The following is a 19490-nucleotide window of genomic DNA, read 5'->3' on the forward strand; positions in this document are numbered from 1 at the left end:
AGAGAGCCAGGGGTTAGTGCTGTAGCTGGGCAGAGCAGCCTATGGCTGAGAGAGAGCCAGGGGTTAGTGTTGTAACTGGGCAGAGCAGCCTATGGCTGACAGAGAGGAAATAGATCCAATCCTTCCTTACCTCCTTTGTTATGCAGGGCCTTTCGTGTCCGTTGTGTTTCCTGCCGGAGGACTCTTTACAGGAGGTGTCTTTACAGGAGGTGTCTTTACAGGAGGTGTCTTTACAGGAGGTGTCTTTACAGGAGGTGTCTTTACAGGAGGTGTCTTTACAAGAGGCGACTCTGCAATAGGCGTCTTTAGAGGAGGTGTCTTTCCAGGAGGCGTCTTTAAGGAAGGTGACTCTGGAGGAGGGGTCTTTAGGGGAGGTGACTCTGGAGGAGGTGTCTTTAGGGGAGGTGACTCTGGAGGAGGTGTCTTTAGGGGAGGTGACTCTGGAGGAGGTGTCTTTAGAGGAAGTGACTCTGGAGGTGTCTTTCCCGGAGGTGTCTTTACAGGAGGTGTCTTTATAGGAGGTGACTCTGGAGGAGGTGTCTTTAGAGGATGTGACTCTGGAGGAGGTGTCTTTACAGCAGGTGTCTTTACAGGATGTCACTCTGGAGGAGGTGTCTATACAGGAAGTGTCTTTAGGGGAGATGACTCTGGAGGAGATGTCTTTAGGGGAGGTGACTCTGAAAGAGGTGTCTTCACAGGAAGTGTCTTTACAGGAAGTGTCTTTAGGGGAGATGACTCTGGAGGAGATGACTCTGGAGGAGGAGATTGACAGTTGCCTCTGAAGCCTCAGCACCTCCTTCTGGGACTCCCTTAGCAGCCTCTCAAACTCCACTACGCCAGACGGGACTGGGGAGCCCTGCAACACACAGAGGTCAAAGATATTTCAACATACAGAAATATATATATATATATATATATATATTTGCCCACTTTCTAGTTCTCTATTTTTGCATATTTTTGACAATGAATAGTATCAGATCTTCAACCCAAAACCTAATATTAGATTAAAGGAACCGGAGTGAACAAATAACACAACAATTACATACTTATTTCATTTATTTCATGAACAAAGTTATGCAACACCCAATGCCCCTGTGTGAAAAAGTACTTGCCCCATTTATACTCAATAACTGGTTGTTCCTCCTTTAGCTGCAATGACTCCAACCAAACACTTCCTGTAGTTGTTGATCAGTCTCTCACTTCGCTGTGGAGGAATTTTGTCCCACTCTTCCATGCAGAACTGTTTTAACTCAGCGACATTTGTGGGTTTTCATACATGAACTGCTCGTTTAAAGTCCTGCCACAACATCTCAAATGGGATTGGGTCTGGACTTGGACTAGGCCATTCAAAAAATGTCAAATTTGTTGCTTTTTAAGCCATTTTCACGTAGACTTGATTGTGTATTTTGGATAATTATCTTGCTGCATGACCCAGCTGTGCTTCAGCTCACAGACAGATGGCCTGACATTATCCTCTAGACGTGTCTGATACAGAGCATTCCTTATATTTTAAGGCAAGTCATCCAGGTCCTGAGGCAGCAAAACATCCCCAAACCATCACACTCCCACCACCACGCTTGACCGTTAGTACGGAGGTTCTTACTGTGGAATGCACTGTTTGGTTTTCACCAGACATAATGGGACCCATGTCATCCAAAAAGTTGACTCAAATTTGCCACAAAAGCACCTGAAAGAACCTGGATGATCATCAAGACTCGTGGAAGAATGTTCCATGGAGAGATGAGTCAGAAGTATATATTTTTTTGACGACATGTTGACGAGTAAAAGGGGGAAATTACTTTTTTCACACAGGGGCATTGGGTGTTGCATAACTTTGTTTCTGAAATAGTTAATTCATTAAATTAAATAAGAATGCAATTGTTATGTTATTTGTTCACTCGGGTTCTGGCGGGAAGTGAGCTGGCAAATCCTAGATGCCATTGTCTGCCGTTGAGCCCTTGTGGAAAGGGAGGTTGTAAATGCCCATTGTCTGCCGTTGAGCCCTTGTGGAAAGGGAGGTTGTAAATGCCCATTGTCTGCCGTTGAGCCCTTGTGGAAAGGGAGGTTGTAAATGCCCATTGTCTGCCGTTGAGCCCTTGTGGAAAGGGAGGTTGTAAATGCCCATTGTCTGCCGTTGAGCCCTTGTGGAAAGGGAGGTTGTAAATGCCCATTGTCTGCCGTTGAGCCCTTGTGGAAAGGGAGGTTGTAAATGCCCATTGTCTGCCGTTGAGCCCTTGTGGAAAGGGAGGTTGTAAATGCCTATTTTTAAATTATTTCTCTCTTTGACTGTCTGTGACTAAGATCTAATTTTCCTGGACTTAACATCTGCTGGAAGTATTACCCCCACAACAACTGCTTCACAGGCAAATATATATTACTGCTGGATAAAACTACCTATCATCGTTCCAGTTCACCCTGGGGTGAAGCAGATGTTAAGTCCAGGAAAATGAGATCTTAGTCACAGACAGTCAAAGAGAGAAATACTTTTAAAATAGTTATTTACAACCTCCCTGTTCTCACCACTGACATCTATCTACACATGAGCATCAGTACAGCCCAGTCACCAGTTCAGGCTTAGAGAGAGGGTTTATCCTGCCCAGCAGAGGGCAGACCTGAGGCATTATAGACCTTCGATGAGGTTGGTGACTAGGACTGACTACAATGGATGATACAGTGATCCTTCAGTGGGCCTACTGCTCCTCTTAGATAATAGGGTTTCTTATTGAAATGTTCAGTGCTTTGGATGTTTTTGAGCAAGAAGAGGAGCAGAACCACCAGTTATTGATTACATAATGAGTGACTAGTTATTTGACATGCAAGGGGATTTTTAGATCAGGGATTATTCTACTATGTCTGCAAAGTAGTCCATCTAAAACACATACTCCAGATTGTTATTGAAAGACCGTGTTCAGGGGATGAATTGGCTGCTGCTGGGATATGGTATTGTGTACCTTGGCTGTGCCCAAGCGCGTCTCCATCTCCCTACACTCCTGCTGCAGGGCGGCGATCTCCTTGTCCTTGGAGAGCAATGTGTCTGCGTGCTGCGCCAGGTCACGGGCTCGTTGACGGGCGAACGCCCGCTTGTACAGCTCCACCGGAGCTGGGGCATTCACCTAGACAGACGGGAAGGGCTAGAGGTTAAGGGTCAACGCAAAGAAGGACTGTTCATCACAAATACCCCAGTTCTGACTGGTCGTGTTCTCATGTTATATAGTGGACTTATACCCCTTGACTTTTTCAGTAAGTATTATGTAGTTTAAGTCTAGCTATTCCCTGTAGGCGTGTCATTCAAGGTTCCAACTCTCAGTCAAAAAATCAACATTTTCAAATTATAATTTTTTCCTCTAATAATGTACTATTAAAGGCCCAGTGAACTACTTTTGTGAAATATACACAGTACCAGTCAAAAGCATGGACACACCTACTCATTCAAGTTTTTTTTTTTTTTTTACAACTATTTTCTACATTGTAGAATAATAGTGAAGACATCAAAACGATGCATTAAATAACACATATGGAATCATGTAGTAACCAACAAAGTGTTAAACACATCAAATATTGTAAAGGTTTATTTAAAGTAGCCACCCTTTGCCTTGATGACAGCTTTGCACAATCTTGGCATTCTCTCAACCAGCTTCATGAGGTAGTCACCTGGAATGCATTTTAATTAACAGGTGTGCCTTGTTAAAAGTTAATTTGTGGAATTTCTTTCCTTCTTAATGTGTTTGAGCCAATCAGTTGTGTTGTGACTAGGTAGGGGTGGTATACAGAAGATAACCCTATTTGGTAAAAGACCTAGTCCATATTATGGCAAGAACAGCTCAAATAAACTAAGAGAAATGACAGTCCATCATTACTTTAAGACAAGAAGGTCAGTCAATCTGTAAAATTTCAAGAACTTCTAAAGTTTCTTCAAGTGAAGTTGCAAAAAACATCAAGCACTATGATGAAACTGGCTCTCATGAGGACCACCACAGGAAAGGAAGACCCAGAGTTACCTCTGCTGCAGAAGATAAGTTCATTAGAGTTAAGTTACTAACCTCAGAAATTGCAGACAAATAAATGCCAAACAAGAGTTAAAGTAACAGACACATCTCAACATCAACTGTTCAGAGGAGACTGCATGAATCAGGCCTTCGTGGTTGAATTGCTGCAAAGACTATAATTTGTTTTATAACAGGATATTGACTCAAAACACACCTCTAGGCTGTGTAAGGGCTATTTGACCAAGAAAGAAGTGATGGAGTGCTGCATCAGATGACCTGGCCTTCACAATCACCCGACCTCAACCCAATTGAGATGGTTTGAGATATGTCGGACAGCAGAGTGAAGGAAAAGCATCAAACAAGTGCTCAGCATATGTGGGAACGTCTTCAAGACTGTTGGAAAAGCATTCCAGGTAATGTGATTTGAGAGAATGCCAAGAGTGTGCAAAGCTGTCAAGGAAAATTGTGGCTACTTTGAAGAATCTCATCTCTCTGGGGACAAAGTAGCTAGCAACAGAAAGCTAGCTAAATATCCATGAATGTTTCACGTGTTTCGACCTGTCCTCAAATTAAGATAGTTGGTGTCATAGTTGGTTTTGGTGTTTGAACCTGTTGTACCATGAACGTGTCTGATGGAGATAGACAAAAATCAACATAAGCACGCAGACGTGCGTTGTGGAGACGGAGAGCTCAGCACGTAACTATCATTTCAAAGTGTTTTAATTAAATATCAAAGACAGTCTATAAATAACATTTAGGTCAGCCCTGTTCAAAAGTCAAGAACAAACGAAAAAGAAATAGCTTTGGACACTCTGAAAGGTCTGTCTTTTGCTTCTCATTTGATGGCTGAGGCTTTTCTATTGATTGTGCTGTGCTGCTCTAGGAAAAGGAGAACGGGGTGGGAGAAAGAGGGCTAGAGAGAGGGAGGTTGAGAGGGAGAAAGAGAAAGAGGGCTAGAGAGAGGGAGGTTGAGAGGGAGAAAGAGAGAGAGCTAGAGAGAGGGAGGTTGAGAGGGAGAAAGAGGGCTAGAGTGAGGGAGGTTGAGAGGGAGAAAGAGAGAGGGCTAGAGAGAGGGAGAAAGAGGGAGAAAGAGGGCTAGAGTGAGGGAGGTTGAGAGGGAGAAAGAGAAAGAGGGCTAGAGAGAGGGAGAAAGAGGGAGAAAGAGAAAGAGGGCTAGAGATAGGTAGGTTGAGAGGGAGAAAGAGGGCTATAGAGAGGGAGGTTGAGAGGAAGAAAGAGGGCTATAGAGAGGTAGGTTGAGAGGGAGAAAAAGAGAGGGCTGGAGAGAGGGAGGTTGAGAGGGAGAAATGTCTTTATTGTTTTGAAACTTCTGTATGTGTAATGTTTACTGTTAATTTGTATTGTTTATTTCACTTTATATATTATCTACCTCACTTGCTTTGGCAATGTTAACACATGTTACCCATGCCAATAAAGCCCTTGAATTGAATTGAGAGGGCTAGAGAGAGGTAGGTTGAGAGGGAGAAAGAGAGGGAGGTTGAGAGGGGGAAAGAGAAAGAGGGCTATAGAGAGGAAGAGGGTATTTCTCAGGCTAGTGAACAGGTCCTGTGTGGAATACTGAGGCAGCCAATGGTGGCTGGCCTGGTGGCCTGGATAGAGACAGGAGGTTGTACTAATTAGCCCAGGCATGGTGGAGGGAGGGGGAAGGGAGTGGCTGATTAGCCCAAGCCTGGGGAAGGGGGAAGGGAGTGGCTGATTAGCCCAGGCCTGGGGGAGGGCAGTGTCAAGCAGAGCTGGGTTCTTCAAGCAGTCACGCCCTTCCGTCATTGGTGCAGAGCAGTGTCAAGCAGAGCTGGGTTCTTCAAGCAGTCACGCCCTTCCGTCATTGGTGCAGAGCAGTGTCAAGCAGAGCTGGGTTCTTCAAGCAGTCACGCCCTTCCGTCATTGGTGCAGAGCAGTGTCAAGCAGAGCTGGGTTCTTCAAGCAGTCACGCCCTTCCGTCATTGGTGCAGAGCAGTGGCAAGCAGAGCCTGTGTTGTTTTCTTTGACCGTTTCTATGAGCCTTCCTGACGCAGGGTTTGCACTTTTGGAACTATTCCATTGGTTCAAATGTGCCAGGCAACTCAATCAAGCATTGCTCAAAGCTACTACTTGAGCCCAAGTCTGCAGAGCAGTGAGAACTGTGAAGAGGTCAACACTTGCTAGCGGGACACCTGTCGACAGCATCCGGTGAAATTGGAGGGCACGCAATTCAAATAAATAATCGGAATATTAAACATTTTATGAACATACAAGTATGTTATATCGGATAAAAGCTTAAATTCAGGAAACTCTAACTGCATTGTACGACATACAATAGGCTTTACATCAAAAGCATACCATCTGATTGTTTGAGGATAGCGCCCCACATCAACATATTTTTCAACCAGCACAGGCTTCATAAAATCACAAATAGCGATTAAATAATCACCTACTTTTTGAAAATCTTCCTCTGTTTGCAATCCCAAGGGTCCCAGCTACAACATGAATGGTCGTTTTGTTAGATAAAATCATTTTTTATATCGCAAAAAGTCAGTTTAGTTGGTGCCATCGATTTCCGTAATCCACTCATTCAACATGCAGACAAAGGAATCCAGACAAAGGAATCCAAAAAGTTTCTATTTAATCGTCAGGTACCCTAAAATGTAGATAAACCATAATATTTCATAAAGTATGTTCAATAGAAAAGTTAAATTAACGCGTCCTCTTCCTCGCGCGCCGACAGACTGATTTTCCACTGTGACTCTTTGTACCAAAACTCCAAATTCTTCTTCGTTTTGGAAGAAACACGCCTGAAACCTTGAACAAAGACTGACACCTAGTGGAAGCCATAGAAATTGCAATCTGGGAGCTGGAATTGCATAGGACCCATAGCTTTCCATTATAAGAGCCTGGGACTTCAAAATAAAATATTCCGGCGTGGTTTTTCTTTGGATTTTCTCCTACCATATCAATTGTGTTATAGTCTCATACATTATTTTAACATTTCTACAAACTTCAAAGTGTTTTCTACCCAATGATACTAATTATATTCATATCCTGGCTTCTGGGCCTGATTAACAGGCAGTTTACTTTGGGCACATCTGAATTCTGAAAAAAGGACCCTTGCCTAGTTAAATTAAGGTAAACGAAAATAAATTACATTTACAGATACCTGAATCTGGTACACGCGGCCTATTGCCGTTTACAGATACCTCAAACGGGTACAAGCAGGCCCATTACCGTTTACAGGTATATCTATTGCCTTACTGCAAGGCTTAGAGAACAAATTCTTATTTACAATGACAGCCTAGGAACAGTGGGTTAACGACAGATGTTTACCTGGTCAGCTCGGGGTACCCGTTTGACGTATCTGTAAACAGGGATAGGCGTCTCTGTATGTACCACTGAGGTATGGTCTAGACTATATGTGTACAGAGTGAGGCACCAGAGTCTAGACCAGTGGTTGCCAACCAGTCAATAGCGATATTTCTGTAGAAAAGCCAAGAAACGATAAAGGCTTGCGCTCCTTTTTTTAAATCGTGTTGAGCTGTTGCCGTTAGGTGCACTTGATTCAAAAGTCCTGCGCACCGAGTAAGCAAAGTGTTCCTATGAGACAAACTCACCGCGTACCCGGTAGACCTGCAAATCTGTGACTAAATCGAGTTAACCTACTGCTCTGTCCAATCGGATAGCTCAAATCACCGTGGCTACAGCGCTTCCATGACCCTGGCTACAGACAAGTTTAATAGACTACTAGCCTGCGTAAGATTTAATCACTTTTAAAACCATGACCACAGAGAGACTGACAACGAACACAGAAAATAGCTGCTGTTTTTATGAGTGAGTTCATGTTTAAGTTTATATTCAGCACTGTCATTGTTTTTATTCAACGATATTAGAAAATGAGCTACTCCGTACTTCCGCTCGGGCTGCACCTGCAATGAATGAGTAGCCAAGTATCGATAGCCTTGCGTTTTATTATTATTAGCAGCTCATCGTGTTGATTTTAATATTAAGGAATATTTAACTTTCTCTGGTCATAGGAACAACATGAATTTGTACATGAGGTAGATGCGGTGCGACTTGAGTTTCGGCATCAGGTGGACGACGGTGTCCCCCCTCTGGCCAGTCTCACCGGAGGAAAGGAAGGAGAGAGCAGGTGGAAGACGGTGTCCCCTCTCTCTGGCCAGTCTCACCGGAGAGAGCAAGTGGAAGATGGTGTCTCCTCTCTCTGGTCAGTCTCACCGGAGGAAAGGAAGGAGAGAGCAGGTAGAAGACCGTGTCCCCTCACTCTGGCCAGTCTCACCGGAGGAAAGGAAGGAGAGAGCAGGTGGAAGACGGTGTCCCCTCACTCTGGCCAGTCTCACCGGAGGAAAGGAAGGAGAGAGCAGGTGGAAGACGGTGTCCCCTCTCTCTGGCCAGTCTCACCGGAGGAAAGGAAGGAGAGAGCAGGTGGAAGACGGTGTCCCCTCTCTCTGGCCAGTCTCACCGGAGGAAAGGAAGGAGAGAGCAGGTGGAAGACGGTGTCCCCTCTCTCTGGCCAGTCTCACCGGAGGAAAGGAAGGAGAGAGCAAGGACCCTGAGATGCGGTTGGGAAAAGTCAGAAACTCGATCATCTTTCTAGAGCTCCGACTTTTCGGCGTGAAGACCACTGACGTAGTGATTTTTCTTTGTTGACCATCAGATGCAGGTAACACCAGTCCAGTAAAACAAAAAAGCAAATGATTTCAATTCATCATAGACCTACCTGTGTAACAGTACAAATTTAAACCGTCCCCTCGCCCATACCCGGGCGCGAACCAGGGACCTTCTGCACACATCAACAGTCACCCTCGAAGCATCGTTACCCATCGCTCCACAAAAGCCGCGGCCCTTGCAGAGCAAGGGGAACTACTACTTCAAGGTCTCAGAGCAAGTGACGTCACTGATTGAAACGCTACTTAGCGCCCACGCTAACTAAGCTAGCTGTTTCACATCCGTTACACTCACCCCCCTTTTGACCTTCCTCCTTTTTCCGCAGCAACCAGTAATCCGGGTCAACAGCATCAATGTAACAGTACAAATTTAAACCGTCCCCTCGCCCATACCCGGGCGCGAACCAGGGACCTTCTGCACACATCAACAGTCACCCTCGAAGCATCGTTACCCATCGCTCCACAAAAGCCGCGGCCCTTGCAGAGCAAGGGGAACTACTACTTCAAGGTCTCAGAGCAAGTGACGTCACTGATTGAAACGCTACTTAGCGCCCACGCTAACTAAGCTAGCCGTTTCACATCCGTTACACTTGCACAGTGCCTCACAAGTGCCAAACCAACTGATCTATTTTGTTATCAAAGCTCGAGTTTTTAAATATAATAATGTCTGATTTAATAACAATATTGGCAGGCCAATCATATAGCCAATATGCTGTGATAATGTATTAGGCCAACTGCCCAAACCTAATTCCTACAAAACTGTTTGTGTGAGGTTAATGTAAAAAAAAAAAAAAATCTGAGCAGTAGCTTGCTTTTTGACTGAAAGTGATCTTGACTCAGAAAAGGTTGGTGACCACTGGTCTAGACTGTACGTGTAAAGAGTAAGACACTAGAGTCTAGACTATATCTGTAGAGTAGGTGTAGTGTACCACTTTGAGGTTAGCCTCCTGTAGTTTGTGTGCTCTGTCCTCCAGCCTCCTAGCGATGACAGCCAGCTCTATGTTCTTCCTCCTCAAACGCTTCACCTTCTCCTCCGTCTCCGGGGCGCTGCTCTTACGCTGCAGTGTGAGAGAAGGATAAAGAGAGAGGTCAGTGGTAGTTGCCGAGGGGAGGACGGGGCTCATAATAATGCCTGGAACGGAGCAAATGGAATGGCATCGAAACCATGGAAACCATGTGTTTGGTGTATGTGATACCATTCCATTTATTCTGCTCCAGCCGTTACCATGAGCCCGTCTTCCCCAATTAAGGTGCCACCAACACCGTGTGAGAGAGATGTATCAAAACCCTCCTCCACAGGCCTGCAGCTCTGTCTGACACAGTAGGACAGGACAGGTGTTGTGAGAACAGGACCAAAAATAGTACAGTAGCTGGAACTGAAGAGAAGAGCTCAAAAGCCAAAAGCTAGTTCTGGTTTTAAGTTTTAACTCCACAGCTCTGGAAACTTTTTCCCAAGACCCTTGGAACTTGGTCTTTTGTGGGGGGGGGGGGGGGGGGGGTGAGTGACGCTGAGAATACCATCGTTCCCTTTTAAATGTGTGTCCAACAAACAAACAAAAACAACGATTTACAACATTTGACAAAAACGGTTTGTGCCGTCATTCTGTTGAACAAACTTTGCATCTGCACTGCTCAAGTAAATGTGCTTTTGTAAAATGTTCAGTGGAAATGGTCAAAAGTAGTCCTTGAGAATAGAGTTATGGTTTGCAATCATTGTTTTTTGCTTGACATACATTTTAAGGCCAGGCAACACACTGTAATAGGGAGTTTTGTTCCACTTAATCAGATCACAATCAACTTTTACCAGTTGAATGTAGACACAAATATACTTATTTTTTTGTAGAAACAGTTCATAAGTATTTTTTATAAATGTACAAATGAAGCGATGTCATTAATTACATATTTGCATACCATGCAAATTAACTTTTCCGGCTAAAGTAAATATTTACATTTCATTTTGTTAAGACATGCAGGACCGGACTTGTCCAGAGCAGATTGTGGATAATTACTATTTTCATCTTTCTATCTGTCAAGTACTAAATCCATTTTTTATTAAAGAAGATAACATATCAACAATTCCCTCTGGGAGAAAATACAGTGCATTTGGAAAGTATTCTGACCCCTTGACCTTTTTCCACATTTTGTTAGGTTACAGCCTTATTCTAAAATTTATTACAACGTTTTTTTCCTCATCAATCTACACACAATGCAGTATAACGACAAAGCAGAAACAAGTTTAGACATTTTTGCTAATTTATAATAATAAAAAAAATAATGAAATATCAAATTGACATAAATATTCAGACCCTTTATTCAGTACTTTGAAGAACCTGGCAGCGATTACAACCTCGAGTCTTCTTGGGTGTGACGCTACAAGGTTGCCACACCTGTATTTGGGGAGTTTCTCCCAATCTTCTCTGCAGATCCTCTCAAGCTCTGTCAGCTTGTATGGGGAGCGTCGCTGCACAGCTATTTTCAGGTCTCTCCAGAGATGTTAGATGGGGTTCCAGTCTGGCTCTGACTGGGCCACTCAAGGACATTCAGAGACTTGTCCAGAAGCCACTCCTGCGTTGTCTTGGCTGTGTGCTTAGGGTCATTGTCCTGTTGGAAGTTGAACCTTCCCCCCAGTCTGAGGTCCTAAGCGCTCTGAAGCAGGTTTTCATCAAGGATCTCTCTGTACTTTGCTCCATTCATCTTTGCCTCGATCCTGACTCGTCTCCCAGTCCCTGCCACTGAAAAACATCCCCACAGCATGATACTGCCACCACCATGCTTCACCGTAGGGATGGTGCCAGGTTTCCTCCAGACGTGGCGCTTAGCATTCAGGCCAAGAATTCAATTTTGGTTTCATCACACCAGAGACTTTTGCTTTTCATGGTCTGAGAGTCTTTAGGTGCCTTTTGGCAAACTCCATGTGCCTTTTACTGAGGAGTGGCTTCCGTCTGGCCATTGTACCATAAAGGCTTAGAGTCTATATACTGTACATTGTGTGCAAAAGGCATGAGGAGGTAGGCGAATAATTACAATTTAGCAGATTAACACTGGAGTGATAAATTATCAGATGGTCATGTACAGGTAGAGATACTGGTGTGCAAAAGAGCAGAAAAGTAAATAAATAAAAACAGTATGGGGATGAGGTAGGTAAATTGGGTGGGCTATTTACCGATGGACTATGTACAGCTGCAGCGACCGGTTAGCTGCTCAGATAGCAGATGTTTAAAGTTGGTGAGGGAGATAATTCTCCAACTTCAGCGATTTTTGCAATTCGTTCCAGTCACAGGCAGCAGAGAACTGGAAGGAAATGCGGCCAAATGAAGTGTTGGCTTTAGGGATGATCAGTGAGATACACCTGCTGGAGCGCGTGCTACGGGTAGGTGTTGCCATCGTTACCAGTGAACTGAGATAAGGCAGAGCTTTACCTAGCATGGACTTGTAGATGTCCTGGAGCCAGTGGGTCTGGCGACGAATATGTAGCGAGGGCCAGCTGACTAGAGCATACAGGTCGCAGTGGTGGGTGGTATAAGGTGCTTTAGTAACAAAACGGATGGCACTGTGATAAACTGCATCCAGTTTGCTGAGTAGAGAATTGGAAGAGTATTGAAAGCAGTGTGACAGGGTCTAGGTCTGCTGGTCAAGTACCACTACGTCTTGGCTCATTCAGTGTGACAGGGTCTAGGTCTGCTGGTTCAGTACCATTACGTCTTGGCTCATTCAGTGTGACAGGGTCTAGGTCTGCTGGTTCAGTACCACTACGTGATTAAGTACTGCTACATGCGGTCGTATGGTGGTGTTACGAGCCGCGTGGGGATGGTGTTACGAGCCGCGTGGGGCTGGTGTTACGAGCCGCGTGGGGCTGGTGTGTTGCGAGCCGCGTGGGGCTGGTGTGTTGCAAGCCGCGTGGGGCTGGTGTTACGTTTGGCTGGTGTTACAAGCCGCGTGGGGCTGGTGTTACGAGCCGCGGGGGCTGGTGTTACGTTTGGCTGGTGTTACGAGCCGCGTGGGGCTGGTGTTACGAGCCGCGGGGGCTGGTGTTACGAGCCGTGTGGGGCTGGTGTTACGATCCGCGTGGGGCTGGTGTGTTGCGAGCCGCGTGGGGCTGGTGTGTTACGAGCCGTGTGGGGCTGGTGAGTTACCTGATGGTAATTAACCAATATGAACACAGCCGGCACTGAGTACGCAGTCAATACTACGATAATATTACAATAAACAATAATACAATTGTGAGTAGTCAGATTCATAAAATTGTTTGATTTAAACATTTATCCTACATGCTGTGCAAGAAGAAAGATTTCCCTATTAATCTGTATACATGACACATATGAAATCAAGCTACCTGATGGCACTCTGATAAACGCACAAAATCGGCAATAAAATGTATATAACTGTTTAAACATTTTCTAATATTAATGGACTAAAATATCACACATATCACACAATTTCACCACTTGGTGCCTGGCCTTAATGTGAATAATCTGAGTCTCAGCATTGTGGAATTGCCCTGTGTCCTAAACTCAGTAGAGTAGTGTAGTCCAGGCCTCTAGCTCCCTCCTGTAGCCTGTTAGTCCAGTCTTAGTGTAGTCTAGCCCCTCCATAGAGTTAACAGTGTTTTACCAGTAGGCCGTTCTCCTCTCTCAGGTGGTTGCAGGTCTTCTCCATCTCATCCAGAGATCGCAGCAGTTCTGAGTTCTGACGCACCAGGAAGCCATAGTCAGTGCCATTCTGGAACACAGAGACAGAACATAACGTATCAACTCTAGAACCCATAGTCAGTGCCATTCTGGAACACAGAGACAGAACATAACGTATCAACTCTAGAACCTATCGTCAGTGCCATTCTGGAACACAGAGACAGAACACAACGTATCAACTCTAGAACCTATAGTCAGTGCCATTCTGGAACACAGAGACAGAACACAACGTATCAACTCTAGAACCTATAGTCAGTGCCATTCTGGAACACAGAGACAGAACACAACGAATCAACTCTAGAACCTATAGTCAGTGCCATTCTGGAACACAGAGACGGAACACAACGTATCAACTCTAGAACCTATAGTCAGTGCCATTCTGGAACACAGAGACAGAACACAACGAATCAACTCTAGAACCTATAGTCAGTGCCATTCTGGAACACAGAGACGGAACACAACGTATCAACACCATGAACACATTAGCAACCTTATCGCTTCCAATCAACATGTACAGGTCTTGCCAGACCAATACATTAAGGTTCTTTAAAGGTAGCATCTTCAATATTTACTGCTGTTCCATAAGCATTTCAGCTTGCTAGAAAACCAGTTGCGGAGCTACCTTTTGGAGCCCATGATTCATCTCTGTAGTGCGGTAGATTGGTTAATGCTTCCAGACCACATTCTCATGGTGTTGGTTCATTAACATTCAACTGCTTTCTCCAGGAGAAACATACTCCCACAGTCCTTCTCACCTCTCCCCTTCTCCCTCCATACTCCCACAGTCCTTCTCACCTCTCCCCTTCTCCCTCCATACTCCCACAGGCCTCACCTCTCCTCTTCTCCCTCCATACTCCCACAGTCCTTCTCACCTCTCCCCTTCTCCCTCCATACTCCCACAGTCCTTCTCACCTCTCCCCTTCTCCCTCCATACTCCCACAGTCCTTCTCACCTCTCCCCTTCTCCCTCCATACTCCCACAGTCCTTCTCACCTCTCCCCTTCTCCCTCCATACTCCCACAGGCCTCACCTCTCCCCTTCTCCCTCCATTCTCCCACAGTCCTTCTCACCTCTCCCCTTCTCCCTCCATACTCCCACAGTCCTTCTCACCTCTCCCCTTCTCCCTCCATACTCCCACAGTCCTTCTCACCTCTCCCCTTCTCCCTCCATACTCCCACAGGCCTCACCTCTCCCCTTCTCCCTACATACTCCCACAGTCCTTCTCACCTCTCCCCTTCTCCCTCCATACTCCCACAGGCCTCACCTCTCCCCTTCTCCCTCCATTCTCCCACAGTCCTTCTCACCTCTCCCCTTCTCCCTCCATACTCCCACAGTCCTTCTCACCTCTCCCCTTCTCCCTCCATACTCCCACAGTCCTTCTCACCTCTCCCCTTCTCCCTCCATACTCCCACAGGCCTCACCTCTCCCCTTCTCCCTCCATACTCCCACAGTCCTTCTCACCTCTCCTCTTCTCCCTCCATACTCCCACAGGCCTCACCTCTCCTCTTCTCCCTCCATACTCCCACAGGCCTCACCTCTCCTCTTCTCCCTCCATACTCCCACAGTCCTTCTCACCTCTCCTCTTCTCCCTCCATACTCCCACAGTCCTTCTCACCTCTCCTCTTCTCCCTCCATACTCCCACAGTCCTTCTCACCTCTCCCCTTCTCCCTCCATACTCCCACAGTCCTTCTCACCTCTCCCCTTCTCCCTCCATACTCCCACAGTCCTTCTCACCTCTCCTCTTCTCCCTCCATACTCCCACAGGCCTCACCTCTCCCCTTCTCCCTCCATACTCCCACAGTCCTTCTCACCTCTCCTCTTCTCCCTCCATACTCCCACAGGCCTCACCTCTCCTCTTCTCCCTCCATACTCCCACAGTCCTTCTCACCTCTCCCCTTCTCCCTCCATACTCCCACAGTCCTTCTCACCTCTCCCCTTCTCCCTCCATACTCCCACAGGCCTCACCTCTCCTCTTCTCCCTCCATACTCCCACAGTCCTTCTCACCTCTCCTCTTCTCCCTCCATACTCCCACAGTCCTTCTCACCTCTCCCCTTCTCCCTCCATACTCCCACAGGCCTCACCTCTCCTCTTCTCCCTCCATACTCCCACAGTCCTTCTCACCTCTCCCCTTCTCCCTCCATACTCCCACAGTCCTTCTCACCTCTCCTCTTCTCCCTCCATACTCCCACAGTACTTCTCACCTCTCCTCTTCTCCCTCCATACTCCCACAGGCCTCACCTCTCCTCTTCTCCCTCCATACTCCCACAGTCCTTCTCACCTCTCCCCTTTTCCCTCCATACTCCCACAGTCCTTCTCACCTCTCCCCTTCTCCCTCCATACTCCCACAGGCCTCACCTCTCCCCTTCTCCCTCCATACTCCCACAGGCCTCACCTCTCCTCTTCTCCCTCCATACTCCCACAGTCCTTCTCACCTCTCCCCTTCTCCCTCCATTCTCCCACAGTCCTTCTCACCTCTCCTCTTCTCCCTCCATACTCCCACAGTCCTTCTGACCTCTCCCCTTCTCCCTCCATACTCCCACAGTCCTTCTCACCTCTCCTCTTCTCCCTCCATACTCCCACAGTCCTTCTCACCTCTCCTCTTCTCCCTCCATACTCCCACAGTCCTTCTCACATCTCCCCTTCTCCCTCCATACTCCCAAAGGCCTCACCTCTCCCCTTCTCCCTCCATACTCCCACAGGCCTCACCTCTCCTCTTCTCCCTCCATACTCCCAAAGTCCTTCTCACCTCTCCCCTTCTCCCTCCATACTCCCACAGTCCTTCTCACCTCTCCTCTTCTCCCTCCATACTCCCACAGTCCTTCTCACCTCTCCCCTTCTCCCTCCATACTCCCACAGGCCTCACCTCTCCTCTTCTCCCTCCATACTCCCACAGTCCTTCTCACCTCTCCCCTTTTCCCTCCATACTCCCACAGTCCTTCTCACCTCTCCCCTTCTCCCTCCATACTCCCACAGGCCTCACCTCTCCCCTTCTCCCTCCATACTCCCACAGGCCTCACCTCTCCTCTTCTCCCTCCATACTCACACAGTCCTTCTCACCTCTCCTCTTCTCCCTCCATACTCCCACAGTACTTCTCACCTCTCCTCTTCTCCCTCCATACTCCCACAGGCCTCACCTCTCCTCTTCTCCCTCCATACTCCCACAGTCCTTCTCACCTCTCCCCTTTTCCCTCCTTACTCGCACAGTCCTTCTCACCTCTCCCCTTCTCCCTCCATACTCCCACAGGCCTCACCTCTCCCCTTCTCCCTCCATACTCCCACAGGCCTCACCTCTCCTCTTCTCCCTCCATACTCCCACAGTCCTTCTCACCTCTCCCCTTCTCCCTCCATTCTCCCACAGTCCTTCTCACCTCTCCTCTTCTCCCTCCATACTCCCACAGTCCTTCTGACCTCTCCCCTTCTCCCTCCATACTCCCACAGTCCTTCTCACCTCTCCTCTTCTCCCTCCATACTCCCACAGTCCTTCTCACCTCTCCTCTTCTCCCTCCATACTCCCACAGTCCTTCTCACATCTCCCCTTCTCCCTCCATACTCCCAAAGGCCTCACCTCTCCCCTTCTCCCTCCATACTCCCACAGGCCTCACCTCTCCTCTTCTCCCTCCATACTCCCAAAGTCCTTCTCACCTCTCCCCTTCTCCCTCCATACTCCCACAGAACTCACCTCTCCCCTTCTCCCTCCATTCTCCCACATTCCTTCTCACCTCTCCCCTTCTCCCTCCATACTCCCACAGTCCTTCTCACCTCTCCCCTTCTCCCTCCATACTCCCACAGTCCTTCTCACCTCTCCCCTTCTCCCTCCATACTCCCACAGGCCTCACCTCTCCCTTCTCCCTCCATACTCCCACAGTCCTTCTCACCTCTCCTCTTCTCCCTCCATACTCCCACAGGCCTCACCTCTCCTCTTCTCCCTCCATACTCCCACAGGCCTCACCTCTCCTCTTCTCCCTCCATACTCCCACAGTCCTTCTCACCTCTCCTCTTCTCCCTCCATACTCCCACAGTCCTTCTCACCTCTCCTCTTCTCCCTCCATACTCCCACAGTCCTTCTCACCTCTCCCCTTCTCCCTCCATACTCCCACAGGCCTCACCTCTCCTCTTCTCCCTCCATACTCCCAAAGTCCTTCTCACCTCTCCCCTTCTCCCTCCATACTCCCACAGTCCTTCTCACCTCTCCTCTTCTCCCTCCATACTCCCACAGTCCTTCTCACCTCTCCCCTTCTCCCTCCATACTCCCACAGGCCTCACCTCTCCTCTTCTCCCTCCATACTCCCACAGTCCTTCTCACCTCTCCCCTTTTCCCTCCATACTCCCACAGTCCTTCTCACCTCTCCCCTTCTCCCTCCATACTCCCACAGGCCTCACCTCTCCCCTTCTCCCTCCATACTCCCACAGGCCTCACCTCTCCTCTTCTCCCTCCATACTCCCACAGTCCTTCTCACCTCTCCCCTTCTCCCTCCATTCTCCCACAGTCCTTCTCACCTCTCCTCTTCTCCCTCCATACTCCCACAGTCCTTCTGACCTCTCCCCTTCTCCCTCCATACTCCCACAGTCCTTCTCACCTCTCCTCTTCTCCCTCCATACTCCCACAGTCCTTCTCACCTCTCCTCTTCTCCCTCCATACTCCCACAGTCCTTCTCACATCTCCCCGTCTCCCTCCATACTCCCACAGGCCTCACCTCTCCCCTTCTCCCTCCATACTCCCACAGTCCTTCTCACCTCTCCCCTTCTCCCTCCATACTCCCACAGGCCTCACCTCTCCTCTTCTCCCTCCATACTCCCACAGTCCTTCTCACCTCTCCTCTTCTCCCTCCATACTCCCACAGTCCTTCTCACCTCTTCCCTTCACCCTCCATACTCCCACAGTCCTTCTCACCTCTCCCCTTCTCCCTCCATACTCCCACAGTCCTTCTCACCTCTCCCCTTCTCCCTCCATACTCCCACAGTCCTTCTCACCTCTCCTCTTCTCCCTCCATACTCCCACAGTCCTTCTCACCTCTTCCCTTCTCCCTCCATACTCCCACAGTCCTTCTCACCTCTCCCCTTCTCCCTCCATACTCCCACAGTCCTTCTCACCTCTCCCTTTCTCCCTCCATACTCCCACAGTCCTTCTAACCTCTCCTCTTCTCTCTCCATACTCCCACAGTCCTTCTCACCTCTCCTCTTCTCCCTCCATACTCCCACAGTCCTCACCTCTCCCCTTCTCCCTCCATACTCCCACAGTCCTTCTCACCTCTCCCCTTCTCCCTCCATACTCCCACAGTCCTTCTCACCTCTCCCCTTCTCCCTCCATACTCCCACAGGCCTCACCTCTCCTCTTCTCCCTCCATACTCCCACAGTCCTTCTCACCTCTCCTCTTCTCCCTCCATACTCCCACAGGCCTCACCTCTCCCCTTCTCCCTCCATACTCCCACAGGCCTCACCTCTCCTCTTCTCCCTCCATACTCCCACAGTCCTCACCTCTCCCCTTCTCCCTCCATACTCCCACAGTCCTTCTCACCTCTCCCCTTCTCCCTCCATACTTCCACAGTCCTTCTCACCTCTCCTCTTCTCCCTCCATACTCCCACAGTCCTTCTCACCTCTTCCCTTCTCCCTCCATACTCCCATAGTCCTACTCACCTCTCCTCTTCTCCCTCCATACTCCCACAGTCCTTCTCACCTCTCCTCTTCTCCCTCCATACTCCCACAGTCCTTCTCACCTCTTCCCTTCTCCCTCCATACTCCCACAGTCCTTCTCACCTCTCCCCTTCTCCCTCCATACTCCCACAGTCCTTCTCACCCCCCCCCGTCTCCCTCCATACTCCCACAGTCCTTCTCACCTCTCCCCTTCTCCCTCCATACTCCCACAGTCCTTCTCACCTCTCCCCTTCTCCCTCCATACTCCCACAGTCCTTCTCACCTCTCCTCTTCTCTCTCCATACTCCCACAGTCCTTCTCACCTCTCCCCTTCTCCCTCCATACTCCCACAGTCCTCACCTCTCCCCTTCTCCCTCCATACTCCCACAGTCCTTCTCACCTCTCCCCTTCTCCCTCCATACTCCCACAGTCCTTCTAACCTCTCCTCTTCTCTCTCCATACTCCCACAGTCCTTCTCACCTCTCCCCTTCTCCCTCCATACTCCC

The 19490-nt window shown here is 48.2% G+C and overlaps 1 protein-coding gene across 1 annotated transcript in view; it reads right to left on the reverse strand.

Annotated features, from left to right (window-relative positions):
• Nucleotides 1–19490, reverse strand: part of LOC110533297 (RIMS-binding protein 2) — a 224743-nt gene that overhangs the window by 122252 nt on the left and 83001 nt on the right. The window contains exons 3-6 of the mRNA XM_090188854.1: nt 13274–13381; nt 9592–9720; nt 2952–3113; nt 131–856 (exon numbers count right to left, since the gene is read on the reverse strand). Of these exons, the coding sequence (XP_090044980.1) occupies nt 131–856; nt 2952–3113; nt 9592–9720; nt 13274–13381 (1125 nt within the window). The remainder of the gene's footprint in view (nt 1–130; nt 857–2951; nt 3114–9591; nt 9721–13273; nt 13382–19490) is intronic.

Source organism: Oncorhynchus mykiss, chromosome 10 (genome assembly GCF_057628025.1).
Source record: "Oncorhynchus mykiss isolate SJ-2025 chromosome 10, ASM5762802v1, whole genome shotgun sequence".
NCBI classification, from domain to species: domain Eukaryota; kingdom Metazoa; phylum Chordata; class Actinopteri; order Salmoniformes; family Salmonidae; genus Oncorhynchus; species Oncorhynchus mykiss.